The 27,477-nt window shown below is 42.3% G+C and overlaps 2 protein-coding genes across 8 annotated transcripts in view; one reads left to right on the top strand and one right to left on the bottom strand.

The window, feature by feature from the left end:
* The window catches only part of FAM216A (family with sequence similarity 216 member A), a 14,687-nt gene extending 2,953 nt beyond the window's left edge, over positions 1-11,734 (bottom strand). For 2 of the 7 annotated variants that reach the window (XM_075834659.1, XM_075834648.1), the window contains exons 1-5: positions 11,237-11,733; positions 9,626-9,753; positions 6,001-6,115; positions 2,868-2,940; positions 1,778-1,876 (exon numbers count right to left, since the gene is read on the bottom strand). In XM_075834659.1, coding sequence (XP_075690774.1) covers positions 1,778-1,876; positions 2,868-2,940; positions 6,001-6,115; positions 9,626-9,753; positions 11,237-11,330 — 509 coding nt within the window. In that variant the 5' untranslated portion in view covers positions 11,331-11,733. Of the gene's footprint in view, positions 1-1,777; positions 1,877-2,867; positions 2,941-6,000; positions 6,116-9,625; positions 9,754-11,236 lie in introns of all 7 variants that reach the window. The other 5 variants (XM_075834629.1, XM_075834638.1, XM_075834665.1 and 2 more) reach the window with 5 other exon arrangements.
* GPN3 (GPN-loop GTPase 3) lies at positions 11,581-27,477 on the top strand. The gene is made up of 8 exons (XM_075834617.1): positions 11,581-11,858; positions 12,392-12,500; positions 14,554-14,721; positions 15,979-16,103; positions 22,600-22,715; positions 22,812-22,908; positions 23,212-23,340; positions 26,109-27,477. Exons 1-8 carry the CDS (start codon positions 11,811-11,813, stop codon positions 26,172-26,174), a joined length of 858 nt encoding a protein of 285 aa, XP_075690732.1. The 5' UTR covers positions 11,581-11,810; the 3' UTR covers positions 26,175-27,477.

Raw genomic sequence — 27,477 nt, 5'->3', positions numbered from 1 at the left:
GTGTTGACGCCCATAGGTAATCAGTCTGCACCTGCTTCTATGTCTGTGAGACTGACTCCATCTTCCACCACCCAGGATGGCAGGCTTAGGAGTGGGAGAGCCTATCACAGCCTGGCCAGACGGAGCTAGCTCCCGCCCTCTGTCTATTTATATCTGCCTTTCCTGTTCCTCCTTTGCTTGTGATTCCTCTCTGCTGGTTTCCTGGCCCTTCTGCAGCTTCTTGAACTACTGATCCTCTGCTTGTGACTGACCTTGGCTTTTCTGACCACTCTTCTGCTCTGCGTTTTTGTACCTCGCTCATCTCCTGGTTTGACTCGGCTCGTTCACTTCGCTTGTTGCTCACGGTGTCCCCGTGGGCAGCTTCCCCATTTCCCTGGCTTCTTTGTACCCTTGTCTGTTTGTCGTACACCTATTGAGTGTAGGGACCGTCGCCCAGTTGTACCCCGTCGCCTAGGGCGGGTCGTTGCAAGTAGGCAGGGACTGAGTGGCGGGTAGATTAGGGCTCACCTGTCTGTCTCCCTACCCCGACATTACAATAGTTTAATAACGTGTGCTGAGTTTAAAGAGCAGCGCATTGTAATCTACTCCTAGTACAAATGTTTCTCATGAAATCTTGGGTTCCAATGCTGTATTAAAGACTCTGGACGAACCGTGTACATTGGGATCTGAAGGACTGAGTATTCAACAGGAATACATTGCAAAGTTTTATCATTTTAGCACTCTGAACTAAGCACTACTTGCTAATAAGATTTATTAATTTTTTTGTAGAAATTAAAACGGCCAATATACTGGGGGTAAGGGGGCTTGGATGGGTTGAATGTAAAACATTATTTATAAAAAAACATATTTAGGTGGTGGATTGTAGTTTTAAGGGGTTTTCCGAGTTAATAAAAAAAAATTGGCCAATGTAGAAGGGAAGCAAAAAAAAAAACATTGCTCAACTCACGGATCCCCGTCGTTCCAGCACCGTCGCTGTGTTTTGACATCGCTGCAGCGGTGACGAGCCCATATACCCATGTGATTGCTGCAGCCAATCACTGGTCTCAGTGGGTATACGGCACAGGAGCGCTGAGGCCAGTGCTTCTGTACCTGTATACGGGCACGTCATCGCTGCAGCTATGTCAAAATGCAGCAGCTGGAAGGAACCGAGCGGCGGCACTGGAACGATGGGGATCCGTGAGTTGACCAAAGGGGTGTTCTTGTCCTCTGTTTAAGGTATACGCCAGGAAATGCTCCCAACATGTTTGTTAAATGGAGGCTGTGACTGATGCCTAACCGTGGCATCACTCACCTATAGACCAATATGGAATCCGAATACATTGTGAGCTTTTTCATTACATATTCGTTAAACGGATGCCATTATAGCCTATGGGTGACGGATACAATAAATGTCATGGAAAAAAAAGTAACGAAAAGCTTTTAAGTCTGGATGCCTGTGACAGATGCCATATGTTGGCATCAGTCACCCAAAGGCTAATATGGTATCCGTTTAATGGATCTTTTTTTTTTTTTTTTTTTTTTTACAGAATACCACGGGATAGCTTACTACGCTATTCCATACTTCATTTTCTGCAGTATACTGACCAGATAGGCCAAAAGGACACTCTTGGCCTCCACCTGACCAATGGACTCCTACGGAGACGTTTAGCGTGAATGTCGGGAGCATCCTGACGTACACGCTAAATTCCGATGGAGAACACAGTGTGAACCCAGCCGAGGTGATGTTTTATGCAATGAAAAAAGAAACAACAATATTTTGCTTTTGCAATGTGTTCACCCATCACAGTTGGTCTGATTCATGGAAAGACAACTGATTTGCTCACGCATTTCTTCTATGGTCCTTGAAGTTTCATTAGTTGTAGTAGCTGCATGTACTCTAAACAGCAAAAAAAAACACATTATAGTTAGTGACACCAAACTGCCTTATTAGTATGGTGGTCAATATATGTTTTAGGCCTCATGCACATGGCAGAGAAATCTGGAGATCCAGGTGTTAAAGCTAGTCCCGAGTTCTGGAAATAGAGGAGCACATTGAGCTCAGCTGTTTCTATAACTCCCATTCACTTCTATAGGAGTTACGGAAACAGCGAGTTTGGCTATTTAAGTAATTCCTCTGCACTGAATTTCCACCAGAAGTGTCCCATTCGCCAGCCGGGATGGGGAAGGGAACCCTCGTTTGGAAGAAAGGTGCGGGACCTGCATCAAAAAGACATTTAGGGCATTCCCTGTGGCTATGCCATAAATGTCTAAAATGGAAATCTGCCCATTTAAAGGGGTATACCCATGAAATACATTTATCCACAGGATAGGTGATATATGTATGATTGCTGTGGGCCTCACAACTGGGAGCTGTGTTGGCTAATTCCGTCCATCTATAGGCTAAATGGAGCTGCAGGGCGCATGTTTGACTTCTGCTTCATTCAGACTTCTGTGGGTCAAGAGGAACAGTGGGCTCACGACCCCTGTTTGTTCGAGGTCCCAGCGATAATACATTTGCGTTACATGTATAAATATATTTTGTAGGAAAACCTAAAAGTCACTTTGTCTATGGCACTAAAATTAAAAGGCAAAAACCAAGTTCACACTTCAAAATGTTAATATAATAGAATAATTTATATTCTGTAATTATGCAGATTTAACGTTGAGCAACTCTATGTATGTATATATATATATATATAGACACATACATACACATTATTACATCTGTGTTTGTAATCTGCTGATGGTGCTGGGAAGGAAGCGGTGGGGGCTTGTTCGATCATAGATGAGTATTAGGGAATGATGTAGTGCATCAATAATATAAATTACCTCCTTTTATATCCTATAAGAACTGAATATTTTTATATAATAATAATAATATGACGTACCTTCTACAATGTCCCTTTATTTCATTTTTTCTTTTTCCAGAAGATGGAGGATTCAGATGTACTTTCTTTGAATCTTAAAAAATATATACAATATAATATAACTGTTCTAAGAGAAAGTGAAAACTACAAACAAATACGCTCTCCTCACATATTGACACACTGGACTTGTCTGCATAGTCACAAAGAATAATCGAATCCTTTTTTTTCACTTTAATGTTCTCCATCTAAGTTTTTCAATCCCATGATGTCAGTTATTCTCTGTTCTTTCTCCCATCAGCAAGCTTTGTAGGAATTTTCTGACGTAAAGCCTGTTCTGTTTTGTGCTGCTTCAGTATACCTCAAGACCCACCAGCCTGTTTCTTCCCTTTAAAGATTCCGCCATCTGTTTGCCAGCTTTTTTTTTTAATTATACGGTTCCCTAATACAGAGCCGTACAGGCTATATCAGGTGCCCTATTTACGGAACATTGCATCTACGGGAGAATACCTCCACACATACGGCATACACAATGGAGTCTGAGACAAAAAGACTGTAAACCTCAGTATGAAATTGGAGTCATACGAGGCCCCATGCACTAGAAAGAGACCCATTACACCTCTGTACAGATTGGAGCCGTAATATGGCCATGTGTATGAGGCCTAAATGTTTTTGTTAGCCCAATTATTTTGAGTTTCTCCAACTACACTTTCGTGCTAGGTAGAGCTGTTTTTTAAGTGTGTATACAGGGAAAGCTGTCAATGAACCCGTAGGTGGTAGGCTGGACTCGTAGGCTGGGTTTACGCAGGTTTTTAGTGGACTTTTTCGCTGTGTTATCTTGCACTTTTTTATTTATTTAAAAAATACTCCTGCCAGATGTTACTTTAAAGTTTAACTCCTTAATGACTGCCCACCGTCTTGACGTTGTAGAAGAGGTTGATGAGCACTCCTGTGAGCGCTCATCCTCTAAGCAGGAGCTGTATTTTACAGCTCCTGATCTTAGAGCAGCCTGCTAAATACAGCTGGAGTCGGAAAACATTCGGACCCCAGTTGTTTAACCCCTGACTGTGGCATGATCAAAGCGAACTCCCCTCTTTGATTGCGTCATCGGAAACACGGTGACGTGATCAAAGACCAGGGAATGCCTCTGCAGTCAGCCCTGGGGACCTAGAAAGGACCCCAGGGCAGTCTGTTCAGTTTGCCTGCTGTTACGGCACACTATGTGCTGCCCTAACAGCAGCCTGTGTTTATAGTGAGAGTGTAATGTATTAGCATAAAGGGGTATGCTAATACATTATAAGTAAAAAATAGATTTGTAGGCAAAGGTATCCCTTAATGGGATTAAAAAAAAGTAACAAAAAAATAAATATAAAAAAGTCATTATTTTGCATTAAATATATTTTATTGCCCCTACATTACATAAAAACAAAAAACCCACACATGTTAGGTATCTACACGACCTTAATAACCTGAAGAAATAATTTAACAGGTTATTTAGCGTGAAACGTGGACGGGATAAAAACAAAAACAAAATAAACAATGCAGAGAATGGCTTTTTCCTATATTCACGCCGTAAAAATATTTTTTTAATAACCCGAAAGTGCGGCAAAAAAACCCCTATTTCTACCGCATAAAACAAGGCATCATACGGCCATGTCAATGAAAAAATAAATGTAATGTAGATTACAGCAATGTTTTTTATTTAGAAAAACGATCATTTTTGACGGAGTTATGAGCGATTTTAGCTTTATGCTAATGAGTTTCTTAATGTACAACTGGGCATGTTTTACTTTTTGACCAAGTGGGCGTTGTGGAGAGAAGTGTATGGAGGAATGTACGGAGCCAGAAGAAGGCTCCATACATTGCATAGCGGCCAATAAAAGCAGAACTGCAGTACTGCAGCTCGGCCGCTATTCCGTGACCGGAGCCATCTGCTTCCGGCATTGACGACCGGTTACCGGAGGCAGCCGGAGTAGCTGATCAGTCTGGGTGTCGGACCCGCACAGATCATATACTGATGACCTATCCGGTGGATAGGTCATCAGTTGTCCGGTAGTAGACAACTCCTTTAAGACAGCCAGTCTTAATAAAAAATTAAGCTGGAGTTTGATGCAACAATTTTTTTTAAAAGGCACACCCCTCTTAATAAGGGTGTTGTACTGTCCGTACGCCACGAAATTAAGTCTATGCCAGCCAGTTGCTGGCATAAATTTCCTCTATAATTCACGCCAGTTTCTGCTGTAAATCAAAGTAAAGGGCATCGAGTAAATGATTGCTAAGCTACGCCTGCTTTTTTTAAACGTGGCATGGGCAGGGGAAACAATTTTTTGCACATTTTGGGCCGCCTGCAACATTTCTACGCCAGAAAACTGGCGTAGAAACGTTGTTTCATTTCCCCCATAGCGTTTCTTGGGGGCCGGTAGTGTTTTTTTTAAATAATGCATCATGTTATAGGTATGGTGTTTTTCTAGTCTGTTTTCCATAGGCTTCTATATACGACTTCAAAAACACCTGAGCAAATGTAACACTAAATAAAAAACGCCACCAAAAACACGTTAAAAAAAAAAAAACCTTAGAAAGCATTAAAACGCATGGCGCTGAAAAAGTAAGTGTGTGAAAGAGCCATTACTGCCTCTTCTAAGGAGTCCCATCAGGATTTAGGCTCCATGCACACGGCACCGACGATCGTGGACAGCCGCCCGCACTTTCGGCCCGTGCTCCCATACTAAGTATGGGAGCACGGTCCGTAAAAAGAAAAAGATAGGACATGTCCTATCTTTTGCGGTACACTTCTACGGCCCGGACACCTTCCCGTAAATAAACGGTAAGGTGTCCGTGGACAATAGAAGTAAATGAGTCCGTAATTGCGGTCCGAAATTACTGAAGGTTTTTACGGTCGTGTCCATGGGGCCTTACTATGCTTTTTACTCAGAAATCCTGATTCAAGTCATATAAACCTAAATATCACAGAGCTCTATCATACACTGCTCTGAAATAGGCATCAAAAATCACCTGATGTTACAGCTGTTTGTCAAGGGGGAGAAAACATAATTTACAGAAATTGACTTTTATTCCATATTATTGTGCAGAAACATTTACGTATCTTTGAAGTAGGATTTACATAAAAACTTTCCATCGTGTTATTATCATGCCATACCACATCTTATCTGTGAACGCTGATGTTTTTCAGTCAGGGCTCTCATGTTGCTGGTGCTGTAGATTCTGGCAATGCTGCATAAATATCGTTTTTGGCCCATAGTAAGTTCGGGATGCTAAAATATAAAATGTATATGCAAACAGCTCAGAAACATTTGCACGGAGTAGCATTCACTTGTATAGAACTGTTGTATACCATACAGACATTGAGCCGGCGTGAGTTCAAAATGTGACATGTTTGCCACCAAACGAAGAAATGACGCGTTTTCGCGTCAAAAACAGCGCCAAAAAACTCAGTGTGGACTAGTTTGCACAGGGCAGATTTTATGCAGATTTTGCCTGTATTTACTAAGCCAAAACCAGGAACGGAACCTAAACAGAAGAAATATATAAAGGAAGGTCTTATAGGTCTGCTCTTCCATATCTAATTCTGGTTTTGGGTAAAAAAAAAAATGCATGCACCATCTGCAGCAAATCTGCACTGTGTGAACAAGGCCTGAGGGTGTATTCACACATGGCAGATTTTGATGCAGAAACTTCTGCGACTGAAAATCAGTTTAATTTATCTGAATGGAACGTGCAGAAATCCATGCACCTGCTGTAGTAACAACCCCATTCAGATAAATGGGACTGATTTTTAGTCAGAGAAATATATGCAACAAAATCTGTGAATACATCCTAAGGGTATGGTCTGTTCAAGAACACGCAGGGAATTCTGACTAAAAGACTGCACCATATTGTGGTGCAGATTATTGGCTAGAATCATTGCTGCGGAAAACATAGAAGAAAAAAAAGGTCAATAGTTGCCTTCACTGGCGTTGCTATAGCGACGCATCCCTCTGGTCTCCGTGCAGCCCAGCCTCCTGTGATGACGCTGCAGCCCATGCGACCGCTGCAGCCTGTGATTGGCTGCAACAGTCACATGGGATGAAACGTCATCCCAGGAGGGCCAGGCTGCACAATAAACAGTCGGGGTAACAAGGAGCTGTCGCTATGACAATGACAAGGAGGTAAGTATAGACTTTTTTATAGAATTTAAACAAAAAAAATTATTCTGTTTTTTTTCAGACTTGTGATTTCTGTGGCGGAATCGCAGCTTGTTTCGGCCACAAAAATCGCAACATTTTCTATTTGTTGCGCCTTTTACCTCCTCATTGAACTCATACGGGAAAAAATGCAGCAAAAGTGCAACAATTCCACAGCATAAATTGACACGCTGCGTATTAAAAAAACTGCAGATCAATTTATGCATTTTTTCTCAGCAGATTTTTTCCGCTGCATGTGGATGAGATTCGTTCAAATCATGGGCGTAACTAGGAAAGACTGGGCCCCATAGCAAACTTTTGACTGGGGCCCCCCCCCTCCCCCGGGTGTCACACAACCCCCCCCCCTTGTAGATAGTGCCTTTTTTACAAACCCCCCTTTTGATAACGCCATAGAGCCTCCCTGTAGATAACGCCATACAGCCCCCTTTGTAGATATCTACAGAGGGGGCTGTATGGCGTTATCTACGGGGGGCTGTATGGCGTTATCTACGGGGGGACTGTATGGCGTTCCCTCCGGCGGGGGTGTCTGGCGTTCCCTACAGGGGTGGACTGTATGGCGTTCTTTACAGAGGGGGCTGTCTGGCATTCCCTACAGGGGGGACTGTATGGCGTTCCCTACAGGGGGGGGGGGCTGTATGGCGTTATCTACAGGGAGTCTGTATGGCGTTCCCTATAGGGGGGGGGCTGTATGGCGTTATCTACAGGGAGTCTGGCGTTCCCTACAGGGGGGGTCTGTAGGGAACGCCATAAAGCCCCCCCCTGTAGGGAACGCCATACAGCGTCACCCCCTGTAGGGAACGCCATACAGCGTCACCCCCTGTAGGGAAGGCCATACAGCGTCGTCCCCCTGTAGGGAACGCCATACAGCGTCCCCCCCCCCCTGTAGGGAACGCCATACAGCGTCCCCCCCTGTAGGGAACGCCATACAGCGTCCCCCCCCCCTTGTAGAGAACGCCATACAGCGTCGTCCCCCCTGTAAGGAACGCCATACAGCGTCCCCCCTCCCAAAAAAATGCGACCTACAGTGTGTCCTAATAAAAGACATGTATCCCCTATCCACAGGATAGGGGAGACATGTGTGATCGCTGGCAGTGATAGGGAGAACAGGGACTGAAAGTCCCCTGAAGTTCTCCATGACTAACCTCTGACTTCCGGCGTCTGTGTCGGCAGCTCCGGAGAAATTAAAGGAGCGCTGGTCACGCATGCGCACAAGCGGGACCGGCGCTCCATTCATTTCTCCGGAGCTGCCGACACAGACCCCGGAAGTCCGAGGTTTGTGAGGGAGAACTTCAGGGGACTTTCAGTCCCTCGTTCTCCCTATCAATGCCAGCGATCACACATGTATCCCCTATCCTGTGGATAACCTGTGGATAGGGGATACATGTCTTTTGTTTAATGGCAGAGCGGGGAGATACCTCCCTGCTCTGCCGTAATTGTGTTCAGTGGCGTCGTGCTGTAGCAGCCATAGCGGCTGCTAGCGGAGCCTCCGCCCATGGTGGGGGCCCGTGCCGGCGGGCGACACGACCCCCTCATGCCGCGGGCCCCATAGCAGCCGATACGGCTGCTACGGCGGTAGTTACGCCACTGGTTCAAATCTAATCCACTTTGCTGTTACTGTAATACTTTGCAAATTTTCCTCAATTAAATCCGTTGCAGAAAATTCGCAGCTAATCTGTTCAGTGCACTAACACATGGCATACTTGCATTGTATTTCCACAGCGTAAAAGTACACTGCAGAAACTAGAATGTATGCCTATTGTAAAAATATTCTGCAACGCAGATAGATTTCTCTAGTTCTTGCGTTACGGAATATTTTTGCCAATAGGCGTACATTGTAAAGTTTTCCACAACCTAGGTTTATGCTGCAGCAATACAATTCAATTGTACAGACAGAAAAAGGCTCCATGTGAAATCGAAGGCATACAGAGGTACTGTATGGAGCCGTAATGAGGCCTTAAACATGAGCCCTAAGACTTGGCAAATGCTATATCAATAGTTATAAATGGGACAAGACTTAAAGCGGTTTGCCCATCACAGACATTTAAGGCATATCGACAGGATATGCCATGCATGTCAGATAGATGCGGGTCCCACCTCTAGGACCTGCACCTATTAATAGAATGGGGCCCCCTTGACCCCATTCTACCTTTCTCGTTTCACACTGCCACTTGTAATTTGCAACCATGTAATCAAAAAACAGCGCAGCTTGCTGAACTATGCTGTTTCCGTAGCTCCCATAGAAGTGAGTGGCAGTTATAGAAGCAGCGTAGCATGTGAGCTACGCTGTTTTCTACTTACATGGTCGGAAATTACAAGCGGCAGCCGATTGGTCAGCATCATACACTTTTCTTTACAACACCCACTTGGTGAAACGAAAAAAAATCAGCCAGTTGGGAATTTAGAAAAAATTAGCATTAATCTAAAAATGATCAGAACTTTGCCAATAATAAAAGTTTTTAAAAAAAACAAAAAAAAACAACAGTAGTTATCTACAACAAAGCGTTTATTAGATTAGGTAGGAGATAGAGAAGTATTAATCTGGTGACAGAGACTCTTTAAGTATGGTTAAGAAGACTTTACCTTTAGAAATGCTTCATTTTTCATAGCCTTCGGAATTTTGATTGTTTTGACCTGCAGTCTTAAAGGAAAAGTTTGACATGACCTGCATCCTGTGCCCGAATCCTTTGAATTGATATGATCATGAACTCCTTAAAAAAAATAAAAAAATATTCCCGAATTCTTCCTCTATTCTCATTATTGCTATAAAGCTGCATATACATTAAGATAACAGTACGATACGTGTTTGGCCAATAATGCATGTTTATTTATATAAGGGGTGGCTAACCTAAAGGGGGTTTTACACAGGACGATTATCAGGCAGACGAGCGTTAATATAACGCTCATTACCGATAATTGTCCTGTCTATATGAGCCACAACGGAAAACCGCTCTGGCAGGCTCAAGCTGTCCGTGTATTGCAGCTTCCCCCAGCAAAATCAGCCAGACCTGCGGTGATCAGATAATCTCCTATCTAAGGCCCCTGCAAATCACGTTTGTTGAACTACATTTGATGTTTACACCAGGAAAAGCTCCCCACGTATAGGTTGTGACGGATCTCCTAAGGCTTTATTCAGACGAACGGGAATCACGTCCGTGCAACACGCGTGAAAATCACGGACCTATATTAGTCTATGGGGCCGTGCGGACATGTGCGTGATTTTTACTCAGCGTGAGTCCGCTGAAAAAAAGTCACGACATGTCCGTTCTTTCTGCGTTTTTCGCGCATCACGCACCCATTGAAGTCAATGGGTGCGTGAAAACCACGCATGCCGCACGGAAGCACTTCAGTGCGAACTGCGTGATTCGCGCAAGAGCTGTCAAACTCTGAATGTAAACAGAAAAGCACCACATTTCATCTCAGTCTGGCTATAGACCTCGAAACATATAAGTCCAGCCAGAATGAAAAAATATCCTGTTCGTAAAACTAATCCGCAACGCAACACACATAACATCTGCGGATTTGATTGCGGAATTTTGAATCTCCATTGAAGTCAATGGAGAAATTCCGCAACAAGTCCGCAACAGCCAGTGTATGCTGCAGACACCAAATTCCGCACCGCAGCCTATGGTCCGCAGCGGAGTTTTCCGCCACGTCTGCACGAACCTAACTAAAAAGGTGTGGAAACCAATAGAGAACATGTCTGCAACCGGTTTTTCGTAGCGGACTGTCCGCAGCGGAATTCCTGAGCAATTACGCCACGTCTGGCCGTGCCCTAATGGTATACGTTAAACGGATACGTCATGAACTGGGGTCATAAGAGTTCATAATGCATTCGTTAAACCGATACTATTATAGTCTATGGGTGACGGATGCCAATATTAGGAATCTGTATAATGAATCCTTCACCCATAGACTATGATGGTATCCGTTATACGTTAAATGACGTATACATTAGCCATAGAGTGGTATACGTCAACCATAGTCTCCCATGTTGAGAAAACAAATGCCGCGCTGTATACTTTTTTTTCCGGGATGTACTACGCTGTTATAGCTTATTTTAAAAAAAAAACGTATACCAGCCAAGCGGAGGCCAATTGGCTCATAAAGCTTTCCTGACGTACACGCTAAACATAGTAAATAAACGTGATATAACAAACGATTAAAAAATAAGTTATCTGATATGGCACTCACCATCTTCAAGATCCTTGTGACTGAGTTTCTTTTGGTCCCGCTTATCTGAAGATATTTTCTTAACCCTATAATTGCTGGTTGTGTGTCTCTCCATCTTCTCATGTAAGGTGCAACCATTAGCCTCGCCCAGCTTTTATCCTTCTAGGAACATGCGATGCCCCCATGGTAACATGCACACGGCACGGTTCACATCTGTCTCCTCCTTGGATGCTCCAGAGAAGCGAAACAACGCAGAACATGCAGAGAGAACAATTCTAACTGCGCATGCGCCAGAGCACCCGCTACCAATATTGATATATAATGATGTGTGATAAATTCTGGTCTTGTTCTATAAACTATGCGGGCGTTTAAGTGACGCTATCCCATCTATGCAGATAAAATAGTTCTCTATTATTTTACTGCTTTTGTTAGGTTAGCAAAAGAGGCGACTGGATTTTCCGCATGACTTTGTTGCTACCGTATCAGGGATATTGCAGTTTCGCGGATTGAACTGTAGCGGCCACCGTACTGTCCCGGAAGTGAAACACTTGTAAACACTCGCTCCGTCTTCGTGCCGGTGTGCACTGTAGACACCATGCCTCGCTATGCGCAGCTTGTGATGGGACCGGCGGGCAGTGGAAAGGTGAGCGCAGCCTATGATGGCCATTTCATTACTGACTTTAGTAGTCACACAGCGAATTAGTAAATCAATTCATATAACAAAATTAGTGATTTTATATATAAATAATTATTTTTTATGCTTGTTGTCTGTGAATGGAAACTTGTTTCTTTATATTCAGGGGCTGAAAGCCTGTACAGACATAGTTCTGACAGCTTGCTACAATGTATCCAGACCAGGAAATCCTGGCACATCTGTAGCAAACCTTGGGCTAGTAGGTCTGTATAGATTCAGCCTGTAAATGTTTACATTCAATGAAAGCAAGCAGCTGACACGGTTTAAAATGCATGTGTTGAAAATGGTCAGGAATTTAAACCCAGAGTACAATGGTTACATAATGTTTGATTATATTGTATATCCCCTGTACCAGTGCTCCATGTGTACTAGTATTATAGGTACGTATGTCAGGGCATGCTGGGCATTGTAGTCTTACAACAGCTGGAGAGCCACTTCTTCCACTACTAATCTTTTCTTGTGACCTGTTTGTTTTGCTGCAGAGCACATACTGTTCTACCATAGTCCAGCACTGTGAGGCTCTGAACAGGTCAGTGCAAGTTGTAAATCTGGATCCAGCAGCAGAATATTTTGACTATCCTGTCATGGCAGGTAAGTTGTTGAGTAAAATACACATAGGTTATAAAAACATCACAGTGCTCTACTTAAAGAGGCTCTGTCACCACATTATAAGTGCCCTATCTCCTACATAAGGAGATCGGCGCTATAATGTAGGTGACAGTAAGGGTATGTGCACACACACTATTTACGTCCGTAATTGACGGACGTATTTCGGCCGCAAGTAGTGGACCGAACACAGTGCAGGGAGCCGGGCTCCTAGCATCATAGTTATGTACGACGCTAGGAATCCCTGCCTCTCCGTGGAACTACTGTCCCATACTGAAAACATGATTACAGTACGGGACAGTTGTCCTGCAGAGAGGCAGGGACTCCTAGCATCGTACATAACTATGATGCTAGGAGCCCGGCTCCCTGCACTGTGTTCGGTCCGGGACTTGCGGCCAAAATACGTCCGTCAATTACGGACGTATTTAGTGTGTGTGCACATACCCTAATGCTTCTCACCACTTTATTAGCGTTTTTAGATTTATGCTAATGAGTTGCTTAATGCCTAAGTGGGAGTATTTTTACTTTAGACCAAGTGGGCGTTGTACAGAGGAGTGTATGATGCTGACCAATCAGCGTCATACACTTCTCTCCATTCATTTACTCAGCGCATAGGGATCCTGCTAGATCCTTATGTGCTGTCTTATACGAACACATTAACAATACTGAAGTGTTTAGACAGTGAATAGACATTCCACGGGATGTCTATTCACAATCTCTGCACTTCGTTACTCTGTCTGGTAGTTACAAGATGCAAAATGGATGGTTTGAGGAAGTTTTTTTAGTAAATAGATTAGTCCGTGTGTTTAGTGTAACTTTGCAGTTAGTCTCTATTAAAAAAATATTTTACTTTTAATAGTAAAACTATTTTTTAATAAAGACTAATTACAAAGTTACACTAAACACACGGACTAATCTATTTACTAAAAAAACGCCCTCAAATGTGTACATAGCCTTTAAATGGCGCAAACAAGTGCCAATTGACAAGCTGTATTGTCAATCGGCGCTTGCCTAGTAGAAAATTTGCCCATGTAAGGCTTTGTTTACATCTGCGTCCGGACTCCGTTCATGGGTTGCGTCAGAGCTTTCCGTCAGGAGAACCCATGAACAGAATTCAAACTGAAACACATGGAAACCATAGGTTTCCGTTTGCATCACCATTGATTTCAATAGTGACGGAGCCGGTGCAAATGGTTTCCGTTTGTCACCGTTGTGCAAGGGTTCCGTCGTTTTGATGGAATCAATACCGTAGACGACTGCGCTATTCATTCTGTCAAAACGACGGAACGCTTACACAATGGGGACAAACTGAAACCATTTGCACCGGCTCCGTCACTATTGAAATCAATGGTGATGCAAACGGAAACCTATGGATTCTGTTCCTGGGCACCCCAACGCAAATGTGAATGAAGCATAAAAGGGCCGTTAGTTGCTGGCTTGTGACCAAAATGCTTTTTATTGTCCTGTGTCCATTTGTTGTGCAGATGAATATAATCGAATCAGTTCTCTCAGGCTGGGAAAAGCCTGACTGTAGTGTTCTTCAATACGATTAGACTCGGTAATTGGCCGGTGGAACGAGCGCTGATCAATGAGACAGCTCGTTGATCGGCGCTCGTTTGCTGCGTTCACAAGGAGCAACGTATGAAGACGAGTGCTCGTTACTCCGATCGCTCGTCCCCATACATTTGTATCATGTCGGCAGCGCGTCTCCGTTTACAAAGGGCAATGTGCTGCCAACAACAATAATATTTTGCACATTTAAAACGATGCAATCAGCCGATGAACAAGCGTTTGCTCGTTCATCTGCTGATCGCTGCCCCGTTTACACAGGGAAATTTTCGGGGAAGATAATTCTAGTTTGACCGATAATTGGCCAGTGTAAAAGGGCCTTCACTCTACTGTTGGTGGTAAACGCTTGTAGTATTTACATTTAGCTGACTATCTGCCAAGAATAATACATGTGGGGCAATGCAAATGCATGATATTCACACAACACAAACAAGTTTCCCTGTTCCTAATCGCTTCGATTCCATTTCAGATATTCGGGAGCTGATTGAAGTAGATGATGTGATGGAAGATGCATCCCTGCGATTTGGTCCTAATGGAGGACTTGTGTATTGTATGGAGTACTTTGCTAATAACTTTGACTGGCTGGAGAGCTGCTTGGGTCACACTGAAGATGACTACATACTGTTTGACTGCCCAGGTGATTCTATAACCTTTAGAAGATATGTTAAGAATGTTCAGCAGGTTATTCTTAAAGCTGCAAATTAGAAGCCAAATATACTAAAGGTAGCGAAAATAACCTGAAAGCACAAACCTGAATGCCCTAGTACTGCTCTGAATCGTGTCGTGTATGGTCCTTTACAAACAATTGACATCGCTGAGACGGCCTTAATACAGAAACTGTGACCGGGAGGTCTTAACTACTATTCCAAAAGAAAAAATGGCACGTGGTAACAATTCTGTTTAATAAAATATGATTTCCCCTTTATTGATGAGCAGGTCCTGTAGTGATCGGATGTTCTCAGCACATGTCCTGCTCTCGGTAATAGAAGGGATGTAATGACAGGACCTCCCTTTATTGATGAGCAGGTCCTGTAGTGATCGGATGTTCTCAGCACATGTCCTGCTCTCGGTAATAGAAGGGATGTAAAGACAGGACCTCCCTTTATTGATGAGCAGGTCCTGTAGTGATCAGATGTTCTCAGCACATGTCCTGCTCTCGGTAATAGAAGGGATGTAAAGACAGGACCTCCCTTTATTGATGAGCAGGTCCTGTAGTGATCAGATGTTCTCAGCACATGTCCTGCTCTAGGTAATAGAAGGGATGTAATGACAGGACCTCCCTTTATTGATGAGCAGGTCCTGTAGTGATCGGATGTTCTCAGCACATGTCCTGCTCTCGGTAATAGAAGGGATGTAAAGACAGGACCTCCCTTTATTGATGAGCAGGTCCTGTAGTGATCGGATGTTCTCAGCACATGTCCTGCTCTCGGTAATAGAAGGGATGTAAAGACAGGACCTCCCTTTATTGATGAGCAGGTCCTGTAGTGATCAGATGTTCTCAGCACATGTCCTGCTCTAGGTAATAGAAGGGATGTAATGACAGGACCTCCCTTTATTGATGAGCAGGTCCTGTAGGTTCAAAACACGGAAGAGCTACTAATCTTTGCATGATACTTTTACTCTATGTAGGATCCACTCCTGCTTTTGGCTTCCAATTACTGATCATAATACGCTAGTGTGAATGTGGCCTTAGGCTGTGTTCACACCAATGGCAAATCCATGATATGTGAACACAGCCTTATCTCTATACCCTTATAAAGCATATGGAACACATGTAATGAGGGTATCCGTGATGGTTTTGCAAAAATAAAATCCAGAATAGGGGGAAAAAAGCATTTTACATTTCTATAATGGTGCTAGTGAAATGTCAATTACGTTGTATGAATTTACCTAGGTCAAATTGAACTATACACTCATCTACCTGTTATGAAGTACCTGGTGGAACAGCTTCAGCAGTGGGAGTTCAGAGTCTGTGGCGTTTTCCTGGTTGATTCTCAATTCATGGTGGAATCTTTTAAGGTATGTTTAACCCCTTAAGGACGCAGCCTTGTTTTGGCCTTAAGGCTCAGAGCCCATTTTTCAAATCTGACATATTTCACTTTATGTGGTAATAACATCGGAATGCTTAAACCTACCCAAGCGATTCTGAGATTGTTTTCTCGTGACACATTGGGCTTCATGTTCGTGGTAAACTTTGGTCGATATATTCAGTGTTTATTGGTGAAAAATTGCAAAATTTAGAGAAAATTTTGAAAAAATAGCATTTTTCAGAATTGAAATGAATCTGCTTGAAAAACAGACAGTTATACCACCCAAAATAGTTACTAGTTCATATTTCCCATATGTCTACTTTAGATTGGCATAGTTTTTTGAACATTCTTTTATTTTTCTTGGACGTTACAAGGCTTAGAACATAAACAGCAATTTCTCATATTTTAAAGAAAATTTCAAAAGCTTTTTTTAAGGTACCTGTTCAGTTCTGAAGTGGCTTTGAGGGGCCTATGTATTAGAAACCCTGATAAAACACCCCATTTTAAAAACTAGACCCCTCAAAGTATTCAAAACAGCATTTAGAAAGTTTTTTAACCCTTTAGGCATTTCACAGGAATTAAAGCAAAGTGGAGGTGAAATTTGCAAATTTCATTTTTCTTGCTGAATTTCAAATTTTTTTTTTTTTTTTTTCTGTAACACAGAAGGTTTTACCAGAGAAACACTACTAAATATGTATTGTCCAGATTCTGCAGTTTTTAGAAATGTCCCACATGTGGCTCTACTGCGCTCGTGGACTAAAACACAAGCCCTAGAAGCAAAGAAGCACCTAGTGCATTTTGAGTCCTCTTTTTAATTAGAATATATTTTAGGCAGCATGCCAGGTTTGAAGAGGTGTTGAGGTGCCAAAACAGTAGGTATCCCCCAATAGTGACCCCATTTTGGAAACTACACCCCTCAAGGAATTCATTTATGGTTGTTGTTACCATTTTGACCACACAGAAAAACTGAAAATGAAATTTTTTTCATTTCACAGCCCAATTCAAATACGTGCTGTGAAAAAACACAGCACGTATTTGAATTGGGCTGTGAAATGAAAAAAATTTCATTTTTTCCAATAAAATGTCATTTGTGATCAAAATTTCTTATTTTCACTGGGAACAAAATACCCCATTTTGTTTCCCAATTTCTCTTGAGTGCAGCAATACCACATTTGTGGCGATAAATTGCCGTTTGGGCCCATGGGAGACCTCAGAAGGGAAGGAGCGCTGTGTGTTCTTTGGAGTGCAGATTTTGCTGGTTTGGTTTTCGGGTGCCGTGTCGAATTTGCAGAGCCCCAGAGGTATCAAAGCAATGGAAACCCACCAGAAGTGACCCCATTTTGGAAACTACAACCCTCAAGGAATTCATTTATGGGTGTTGTGACCATTTTGACCCCATAGTTTTTTCACAGAACTTATTTGAATTGGGCTGGGAATTAAAACAAAATTATTTTTTTCCAAGAATATGTCGTTTTAGCTCAAAAATTCTTATTTTCACAAGAAACAAAATACCCCGTTCTGTTGCGCAATTTGTTCTGAGTGCCGCAATACCCCATTTGTGGTGAAAAACTGCCGTTTGGGCCCATGGGAGGGCTCAGAAGGAAAGGACCACCATTTGGCCTACTGGGGATTTTCTAGTGCGAAGTCATGTATGCAGAAGCCCCTGAGGTACCAGTACAGTTGAAACCCGCAAGAAGTGACCCCGTTTTAAAAACTACACCCTTAAGGCATTCATCTAGAGGTGTAGTGAGCATTTTGACCGGAGACCTACACCCCATAAACTGTAATGTGGGTTCTCCCGGGTATGGCAATACCCTACATGTGGCTGTTATCAGCTGCCTGGGCACACAGCAGGGCCCAGAGGGGAAAGACGAGGGGGGATAAGCTGTGCGGAGTGCATCAGGGTAAGCAAAATTGGGGTAAATTATAAACCAAGGGATGTATGATACATTTTAAAACACTCTTTCATACAGAGCTCTGGTTATTCGGGACACGTGTCACATTGATATATTGTGTCATCCCTTATCGCCCTCTTATAGCAAACTTTGCACCTCTTTTGACTTTTTCCCTTCTTGCCAGTTTGGGGAACTTCTCCTGGAAAGTGTTGCCGCCCTGGTACAATGCGTGTGGCACCGCTTCCAGAAGTACTGGGTGCCCCCCCTTCTTGGTCCCTAAAGATTAGGTTCTTGATAATCACCTCTTGAAATTCCAGGAAAGTTCCCCTCTGGCCTGCACATCGACGTAGCACGTACGCATTGTACAATGCCATCTGTATGATGTGCCCGGCCAGCTTCTTATACCTCACAGCATGGCGCTGTAGGGCTTCAGGATTTGATCTGACAAGTCCATCCCTCCCATGTACCTATTGTAGTCCAGGATGCAGTCTGGTTTGGGGGTGGCCTTTCCTTCATATATCCTAAACCTGTAGGTATACCCTGATGCCCTCTCGCACAGCTTATACATCTTCACGCCATACCTTGCCCTCTTACCCGGCAGGTACTCGCGGAATTGAACCCTCCCTTTAAAATGTACCAGGGACTCATCAATAGAAATACACTTCTCGGGGGTGTATGCTTGGGAAAACCGGGCACTAAAACGGTCTAATAGGGGTCTCCGTTTATACAAACGGTCAAAACTGGGGTCATCTCGGGGTGGGAACGGCTCATTATCCGTATAATGTAAGAAACGAAGTATTGCCTCATTTATTTATTTTTTTAGGTTCCAGTTCAGTTCTGAAGTTGCTTTGAGGGGCCCATATATTAGAAACCCCTATCAAACACCCCATTTTATCAACTAGACCCCTCAAAGTATTCACAACAGCATTTAGAAAGTTTATGAACCCTTTAGGTGTTTCACAGAAATTTAGAGCAAAGTAGAGGTGAAATTTACATTTTTTTTTTTGTCAGAAAATCCTCTTTATACCATTTTTTTTATAACACAAAAGGATTTATCAGAGAAACGCAACTTAATACGTATTGCCCAGATTCTGCAGTTTTAAGAAATATCCCACATGTGGCCCTAGTGTGGTAATGGACTGAAGCACCGGCCTCCGAAGCAAAGGAGCACCTAGTGGATTTTGAGGCCTCTTTTTTTTATTAGGCACCATGTCCGGTTTGAAGAGGTCTTGTGGTGCCAAAACATTGGAAACCCCCCAAAAGTGACCCCAATTTGGAAACTAGACCCCTTGAGGAATCCATTGTAGTTTTCATGGGGTGCTTGGGACTTTTTGATCAGTTTTTATTCTATTCTTAGGTGGGGTGGTGACTAAAAAAACAGCAATTCTACTATTGTTTTTTTATTCTATTTTTTTTTACAGCGTTCACCGTGCGCTATAAATGACATTCACTTTATTCTGCGGGGCGATACGATTACGGCGATACCAGATGTTTATAGTTTTTTTTGTCTTATGGCGTTTGCACAATAAAATAAGTTTTGTAAAAAATCATTCACTTTTTGTGTTACCTTATTCTAAGCGGCAGAACTTTTTTATTTTTCCATCAATAAAGCCGTGCGAGGACTTATTTTTTGCGTAACGAACTGTAGTTTCGATCAGTACCATTTTTAGATACATGCGACTTTTTGATCTCTTTTTATTCCATTTTTTGGGAGGTGAAGTCACCAAACAATTGTGATTGTGGTACGGTTTATTATTATTTTCTTTTACGGCGTTCACCGTGCGGGATAAATAACGAAATAATTTTTTAGTTCAGGCCGTTACGGACGCGGCGATACCAATTATGTATAGTTTATTTGTTTGTTTATATATTTTTATTAATAATAAATGACTGACAAGGTAAAAGGGTATTTTTACTTTTAATACTTTTAAAACTTTTATTTTCTTATTTTTACACATCTTTTTTTTAACTTTTTTTTTTACTGTATTACTTTGTCCCACTAGGGGACTTGAGGGCAGGAGGCCCTGATCGCTATTCTAATACACTGCACTACATGCGTAGTGCAGTGTATTAGAACTGTCAGCTACTCACTGACAGCAAGCATAGTGGGTCCTGACGTTGTCAGGACCCACTAGGCTTCCGTCTATGGCATAGCCGGACGCCATTGTTTGGTGTCCGGTTGCCATAGTCACCATCGCCGGCCGCTATCGTGTAGTAGGCCGGCGATGGCAGCTTAACCCCTAAAAAGCCGCGATCTCTATAGAACGCAGCTTTTAACTGGTTAATCAGCGGGGACACAGCGATCGGTCCCCGCTGTGACAGCTGCTGTACGAGACAGCAGCTGTCACAGCTCCTGTATGTGTCGGGAGGACGGCCGAAACGGCCGTTACTCCCGAGACGTACTATTAGGTCATGGAGCGCGAACGATACAGCTACCATGACCTAATAGTACGTCCAGGAGCGGGAAGGGGTTAACAGCCAAACAGGAAAATGAACAGTCCGAAAAGCTGTCAAACCCTGCACTGGAGGTCACCACTTCTGCTGCAGTCTTATTTCATTAGTGTCATCACGTCTTTGTGAAATTGAAGAGAACCTGACATCAGAGGAGATGTCTAATAATAACTCTAAGGCCTTATTCACACGAACGTGTCGGTTTTGTGCATGTAAAAAACACAACCTGCCTTATTCACATGAGCGTATTTCACGTCCGTATTTTCACACGTTAGGCCTAATTCGTGTTTAGGCCTAAGAGTACTCTGTCTTTTTTACATGAGATTTTGCATCAGTATATCGAAGCCAAAAGTAGGAGAGGAACATACACAGAGAAAAAGTATAGTGGGAAGATTTTTTGCTTGCAGGTTTCACTATGACCACTGAGCCTCACAATAGACTGACGCTTCATGTTCTGGAGAGATCATTTCTCAGCAGTCATCTCATTATCATCACAGACAGGAATACAATGAGAGGTAACACTTAACGTATTTTTTGGACTATATGACTCCGTTTTTAGCAAGAATAAATGTTGCTAAAAAGTCCCTGCGTCTTATAGTCCGCAGTCAAGGGACTCGGGTATGATGTATGGAGCGGGCTCACGCGCTGAGCTCGCTCGATACACTGCAGGTGTCAGCTGTGTTTTACAGCTGACACGCTGCTCTAACGGCAAGGAACAGCAATTTCGCTGTTCCTAGCAGTTTAAAGGGGTTGTGCCATAAAACACATGTATCCCCTATCACCAGGATACATGTGTGATCGCTGGGGGTCCGACCCCCAGCAATAAGGAGAACTGGGACCGAAAGTCACCAAGAGCGCTACATGAGAAGCTTTGACTTCCGCGTTCTGTGTCCGGCAGCTCCATAGAAATTAATGGGATTCTTCTGCGCATGTGTGAGCTGCTGTCCATTGATTTCTATGGTGCTGCCGAACAAATAAGTCGGACACAGAACCCGGAAGTCCAAGTTTCTTATGTAGCGCTCTGGGTGACTTTCGGTCCCCTGTTCTCATCGCTGGGGGCGCGGCGGTTGGACCCCCAACGATCCCACATGTAGCCCCTATCCTGTGGATAGGGGCTACAAGTGTTTTATGGCAAACCCCTTTAACTAGTTAAATGCCGCGTTTAATAGCAACCGCGGCATTTATAGGGGTTTTTTCCATGAAGGACATTTATGACCTATCCACAGGATAGGTCATAAATGTCAGACCGATGCAGGGACCCGCACCTATTTGTAGAACGGGGCCCCCTAAATCCCGTTCCAGCCTTCTGTGCTCTCCGGGCCACTTGATTACATGTGGAGTTACTGAAACCGCGTAACTCGCTGAGCTATGCTGTTTCCGTAACTCCCATAGAACTGAATAGGAGTTATGGAAACCGTGTAGCTCAGCAAGTTACGCTGTTTCAGTAACTCCACATGTAACCAAGTAGCTGCTGGTTCAAGTCCCCTAGGGGAACTAATAAAATGTGTAAAAAAATAAAATAAATTTGATACATTTTCAGGAGTGTAAAAATAATAACCTTTTCCCATTTTCCCCCAAGCACAATGTAAAACATAAAATAATTTGGTATCGCTGCGTCCGTAAAAGTCCGCTCTATCACAATATACCGTTATTTAACTTGCACGGTGAAAACATCAGAATTGTTTTTTGGTCACCTTAGCACTTAAAAAAATGAATTTAAAAAAAAAAAGTGATCAAAAAAATCGTATGTACCAAGAAATGGTGCGAATAAAACTACAGCTTGTCCCGCAAAAAATAAGCCCTCACACCGCTCAATCAATGAAAAAAAAAATAAAAAAAAAGTTATGGCTCTCAGAATGTGGTGAAACAGAACAAATATTTTTTATCCTATTTTCTGTTGTCCAAAACCTGGGTGCGTCTTATGATCAGGTGCGTCTTATAGTCCGAACATTTACATGTTTCTATGGGCCATGTGGCTGCTGTAAAGCATATCTATAAATGTTAACAGCAGCTCAGGCAAGATGGCTGCCCCCATAATCATGTACAGCACATAGAATAAATAAAAAATCTGGCTTTTAATTATGAAAAAAAATATAGGTGATACTTTCCCTTTAAAAGCTGTTTGTATTTCTCTTTCAGTTTATTTCCGGCGTCATGGCTGCCCTGAGTGCTATGATCTCTTTAGAGATACCACAGTGCAATATCATGACCAAGATGGATTTATTGAACAAGAAAGCTAAAAAGGAAATTGAAAAGTGAGATTAAAACGGTCCTTCTTATTATGTTATCTCTGAATTTGGCATGTGTAGAAGTGAAGTTCTACCTCAAATCATTGCTCTCCCCACTGACAGATTCTTAGACCCAGACATGTATTCGATGATTGAGGACTCAACAAGTAAGCTGAGAAGCAAGAAATTCAAGAAGTTGACAAAGGCCATTTGTGGATTGGTAAATTGTGAAATTGTTAATATTTCTTCTATATCCATTCTGCTAATTATGGAGCCTAAATTGACAATGAAATGAATTACCATTTTCAGTCTGTAGTAGTATGAGTTCTGCCATGGAATACTTCAGCTAAATGGCAAGAATAATATACCTCTCCACAGCTACCAACCTGACTTACCAGGAAAACCATACGTTTGTTCACACTGGTGGTCCTAACTTGTATCGCTGCTGATGATCATGAGAATATATAGCTTTGTTATATAAGCTTATCTTCATCTTATTCATTTTTTTTTTTTTCCTACTTAGATTGATGATTACAGCATTGTCCGGTTCTTACCATTTGACCGATCAGATGAAGAATGCATTAACATCGTCCTCCAACATATAGATTTTTCTATACAATATGGGGAAGACCTGGAGTTTAAAGAGCCAAGGGTATGTTAAGGATTTATGAAAAACAAATGTAAAGCTTTTTTTTTTAAATAGAATTATTTATGCAGATCTCAAGCAATATTTGCCCAGTGAATTTATCCAGATCCAAATCATAGGTTATATCGATATATTGGGGAAAAGTAAGAGACACAGAGAGACTCCTTGTATGCTCAAAAATACTTCTGACTTTATTGATCAAAACAATTACAATAATATCTTTTTGAAAAAGGGTGTAGACTTGATTTCAGCCAATCGTTTACGATGTTAGGTTTGGTTGGGATTTAGCCAATAGCATACAATGAAAGTATGTTTGTTCTGAACCAATTATAGGCTTAAAAAAACTTTTTAAATGTAAAACTATGATTTCCCAAAACATGTCACGTCATCAAGGCTAAGGGTCAAATGCCCCCTCCCTGACAGTAAACAAAACCGTTCTCGGTTTCCGCGTCAAAAAAACGTGTCAAAAAACTGTGTGAACAGGGCCTCAAACATGCAGCTCAGGAACAAAAACATATAAGGGTATGTGCACACACAAAATCGAAAACGTCTGAAAAGACGTTTTTGGTTTTTTTAGCAACTCGCGTTTTTTACGTCCATTTCTGGAGCTGTTTTTCTATAGAGTCATTGAAAAACGGCTCCAAAAACATCTCAAGAAGTGACATGCACTTTTTAAAACGGCCACGTAAAAAAATGGCCCGTCGGAACAGAATGCCGTTTTTACCATTGAAATCAATTGGCAGATTGGTTTCGATTTCGTACTTAATTAAAACAAAAAAAAAGTTCTTCCATTTTCTGATGTGAGGCGTGTGGTGTGATGATGAATTTAACCTCCCCGTGCCTCACGTTAATAGTAATTAACTCCATCATGTTTCTCAGTCATAATGGGTTAATCTGTAAGGTACATGATGGGCTTAATTACTATTAATGTGAGGCACATGGAGGTTAAATTCATCAAACCTTGTGCCCCACAATAAGTGATAGAAAGCAGTTTTTATTTTATTTTTTTACAGCGTACACATCCTAAATTACGCAAAAAAATTGTTGTGCAGGTTATTACGGCCGCGCCAATACTGAGTACGTGTATATTTTATGTATTGAAACTTATTTTAATGTTTATTGTAAAAAAAAGGTGTATGTGTATTTTTTTTATTATTTAGCATTACTTTGTTTTTACTTTATTTTCTAAACTTTAATGTACTGGCATATATCTATATACGGGTAGTACACAGGCATATATCTATATGTCAGTACATTAGGCTGTGTACTGATAGTACACAGGCAGTTGTTAGGACATACCTAAGTATGCCATAACAACAGGAAATATGGTAGGACAGCCCTGGGGTCCTTCAATGGACCCTGGGCTGTCTGCCCATATATGGTATGTCCCTCAATCTCGTCACAGGAATTCCCTGTGAAGTGATCAAAGGGGCATCCCCCCTTCTCATTTTCCCCTGAATGCTGCAGTCAGCTTTGATCGCAGCATTCACGGGAATATCGGCGGAGATGAGAGGTTTCTCTGATCTCCACCAGCGGGGCTGCGGCTTTGTAATACAGCCATTGCCCCGCTCCTGACAGTAAGTGCGCGCGTGGTCAGCATGAGTTGGTGCGGCCGGCACTGCACTAATAAGCGGCGGTTCAGGCACTGAGGACAGAACATGGGAGGGTTTTGTAGTGCGCCCGCCATGTTCTGTCTCATTAGTGCAGCGCCGGCCGCATCGCATCATCCTGACCCCGCGCACTTGTTATCAGGACTCGGGAGCGGGGCAATGACTGTATCACACAGCCGCAGCCCCGCTCTCATACATTCATGTGTTACAATACTGAGCTGTGCGGCCGCACAGCTAAGTATCGAAATACATGTAATAACGGTATCGAACCGTTTGGGGATGCACAGTATCGAAGTTCTGATGCATCGTGCATCCCTAGTTTGGAGGCGTTCTGCCTCCGATTTTTTTCATCCGTTTACTGCCTGAAAAACAGCCGAAAATAAGCCGTGTGAACATACCCTAATTGTTTCAGACAATGCTGACATGGATATATCAGCTTTAAAGCAACATGTCTTCTTAATCACAAAATGGATTCCTTCAGGCTACAAGATGGATTCCAAATTAACAAAATTGATGCCAGATATACAAGATGGATTCTACACAAAATCTAATCATTTAAACATCTTTTAGTCACTTTCACATCAACAACAATGATAAGTGGTGCCTTTGACTTGTGCCTTTGTACTGGATAATTATAATTAGAAACCCATGGAATTAGTCACATTTGTACTACCGGCCTTTATAATACATATAGTGGCTTCCACATATACCTGCTATCAGATGTTACCAATGTTTGAGAAATGAAACTCTTAGGCTGTGTTCACACAGAGTTTTTTGCAGGAGGAAAATTCCTCCTGCAAAAACTTCTCCAGACGGTTTTGCACAGTGGTTTGACAAACTCGTCAAAACACTCGTCAAGGTTTTTTTTTCCTCTTTCTGACTGATTGAGATGGGGTTTTGGAGGCGGAAACCGCCTCAAGATGGGTCATGACGCTCCTTTTTACCGTGACGCGTTTTTTTTACTTGCGGTAAAAAAACTCGTCCAACTCCCATTGAAATCAATGGGAGGCATTTTCGGGCGGTTTTTGAGGAGTTTTTTGGCGCGGTTTCCGCGTCAAACTCGTCAAAAAACTCTGTGTGAACACAGGCTTACTGTATGCATTTTGAATTGCTAGACGCACTGTTTATAAAATCTTGGTGTTTTGTTTTTTACCGTTCTTGCAGGAAACGGAGGAGGATAAATCCCAGAATTTTGATGAATTCTTCCAGGAACGATCAGATGAACCGTGATGTGGAAGATGTCAATGATTACATTGTAAAACAAATTTGGTTTTCACTCTGATCCCGCTATCTTTACTGTGAATACTGAGGCAATAATTCCCCTGCAGTGTTCAGTCTGTTTTGCTGTGATGTGTGGCAGACCTATTATGCAACCGGAGTGCCCTTGTCTTAATGAAATGTTCATCCTGCAGACTGGTGTCCGCTAAGTTGCTGCCATGTACAGCTAAGGCTTCATTCACATCTGCGCTACGGCTCCGTTCCAATGTTCCGTTGGAGCTTTCCGTCGGAACGGAGCCCTGACAGACACAAACGGAAACTATAGGTTTACTACGCTATTGATTCTGCAAAGCGACGGAACCCTTGCATAACGGCGCAAACCGAAACCTTTGGCACCGGATCAGTCACCATTAAAATCAATGGTGATGGAAACGGAAACCTAAGGTTTCCAACTGAAAGCTCAGTCGGAACGGAGCCCTAGCGCAGATGTGAACGAAGCTTAATCCTGTGCTGTCCTGCAACTTTAGAGAAATCGCATCTTGATGTTCATAATGCTTTATTACATATATATATTTTCTGTACAATCCGCCACTATAGGCTGATTGTTGATTGCATTATTTAAATTATTTTTCTATTCTCATAATAAAGTTGTTACGTTTTTCATATGTTATACAAATACACTGACATGCCTCACAGGGGGCACTAATGATACAAAAGGCCTTGAAGATCGGGGAGTTTGTACTATAACAATTATTGTCAACTATGAGACATAGTCATTTCTCAGTTGACCTATTTATTTATTTTTTTGGCCCATTGACTTTAATAGGTCAAAAAACTCAGAGAGAAACTATTAAAGGGAAAGCCATATGTAGAAACAATTTTTTTTTTTTATATGTGGTATGGTATGTTATATTTCAGTATACAATAGGATATAGATCAAGATATATTTGTAATACATTCACTGGGTAATAAACTCTCCACAAGATAAAACATGAAAAAATTTGGATATAGCCACTTTCACACAGCAGTATTCCGGTCAGTATTTTGCATCAATATTTGTAAGCCAATACCAGAAGTGGGTCTATAACCTCGAAGACGTGCAAATCTTTCCATTATTCTTTTCTTCTTTATTGGTTCTACTTCTGGTTTTGGCCTACGAATACTAATGGGAAAAACTGAGCAAAATACTGCTGTGTGAATGTGGCCTTAACATGTAATAAAGCTCAGGCTTATTAAAGGCCTGCATGGTAATTGTCATGTTTTAGAAAAAGGCTGATGTTTTCTCAATTACGTAATAAAAATATTTTTTCTAATA

This window comes from Rhinoderma darwinii, chromosome 1 (assembly GCF_050947455.1).
Source record: "Rhinoderma darwinii isolate aRhiDar2 chromosome 1, aRhiDar2.hap1, whole genome shotgun sequence".
In the NCBI taxonomy this organism is placed as follows: domain Eukaryota; kingdom Metazoa; phylum Chordata; class Amphibia; order Anura; family Rhinodermatidae; genus Rhinoderma; species Rhinoderma darwinii.
This window is presented reverse-complemented; position numbering and strand designations above follow the sequence as displayed.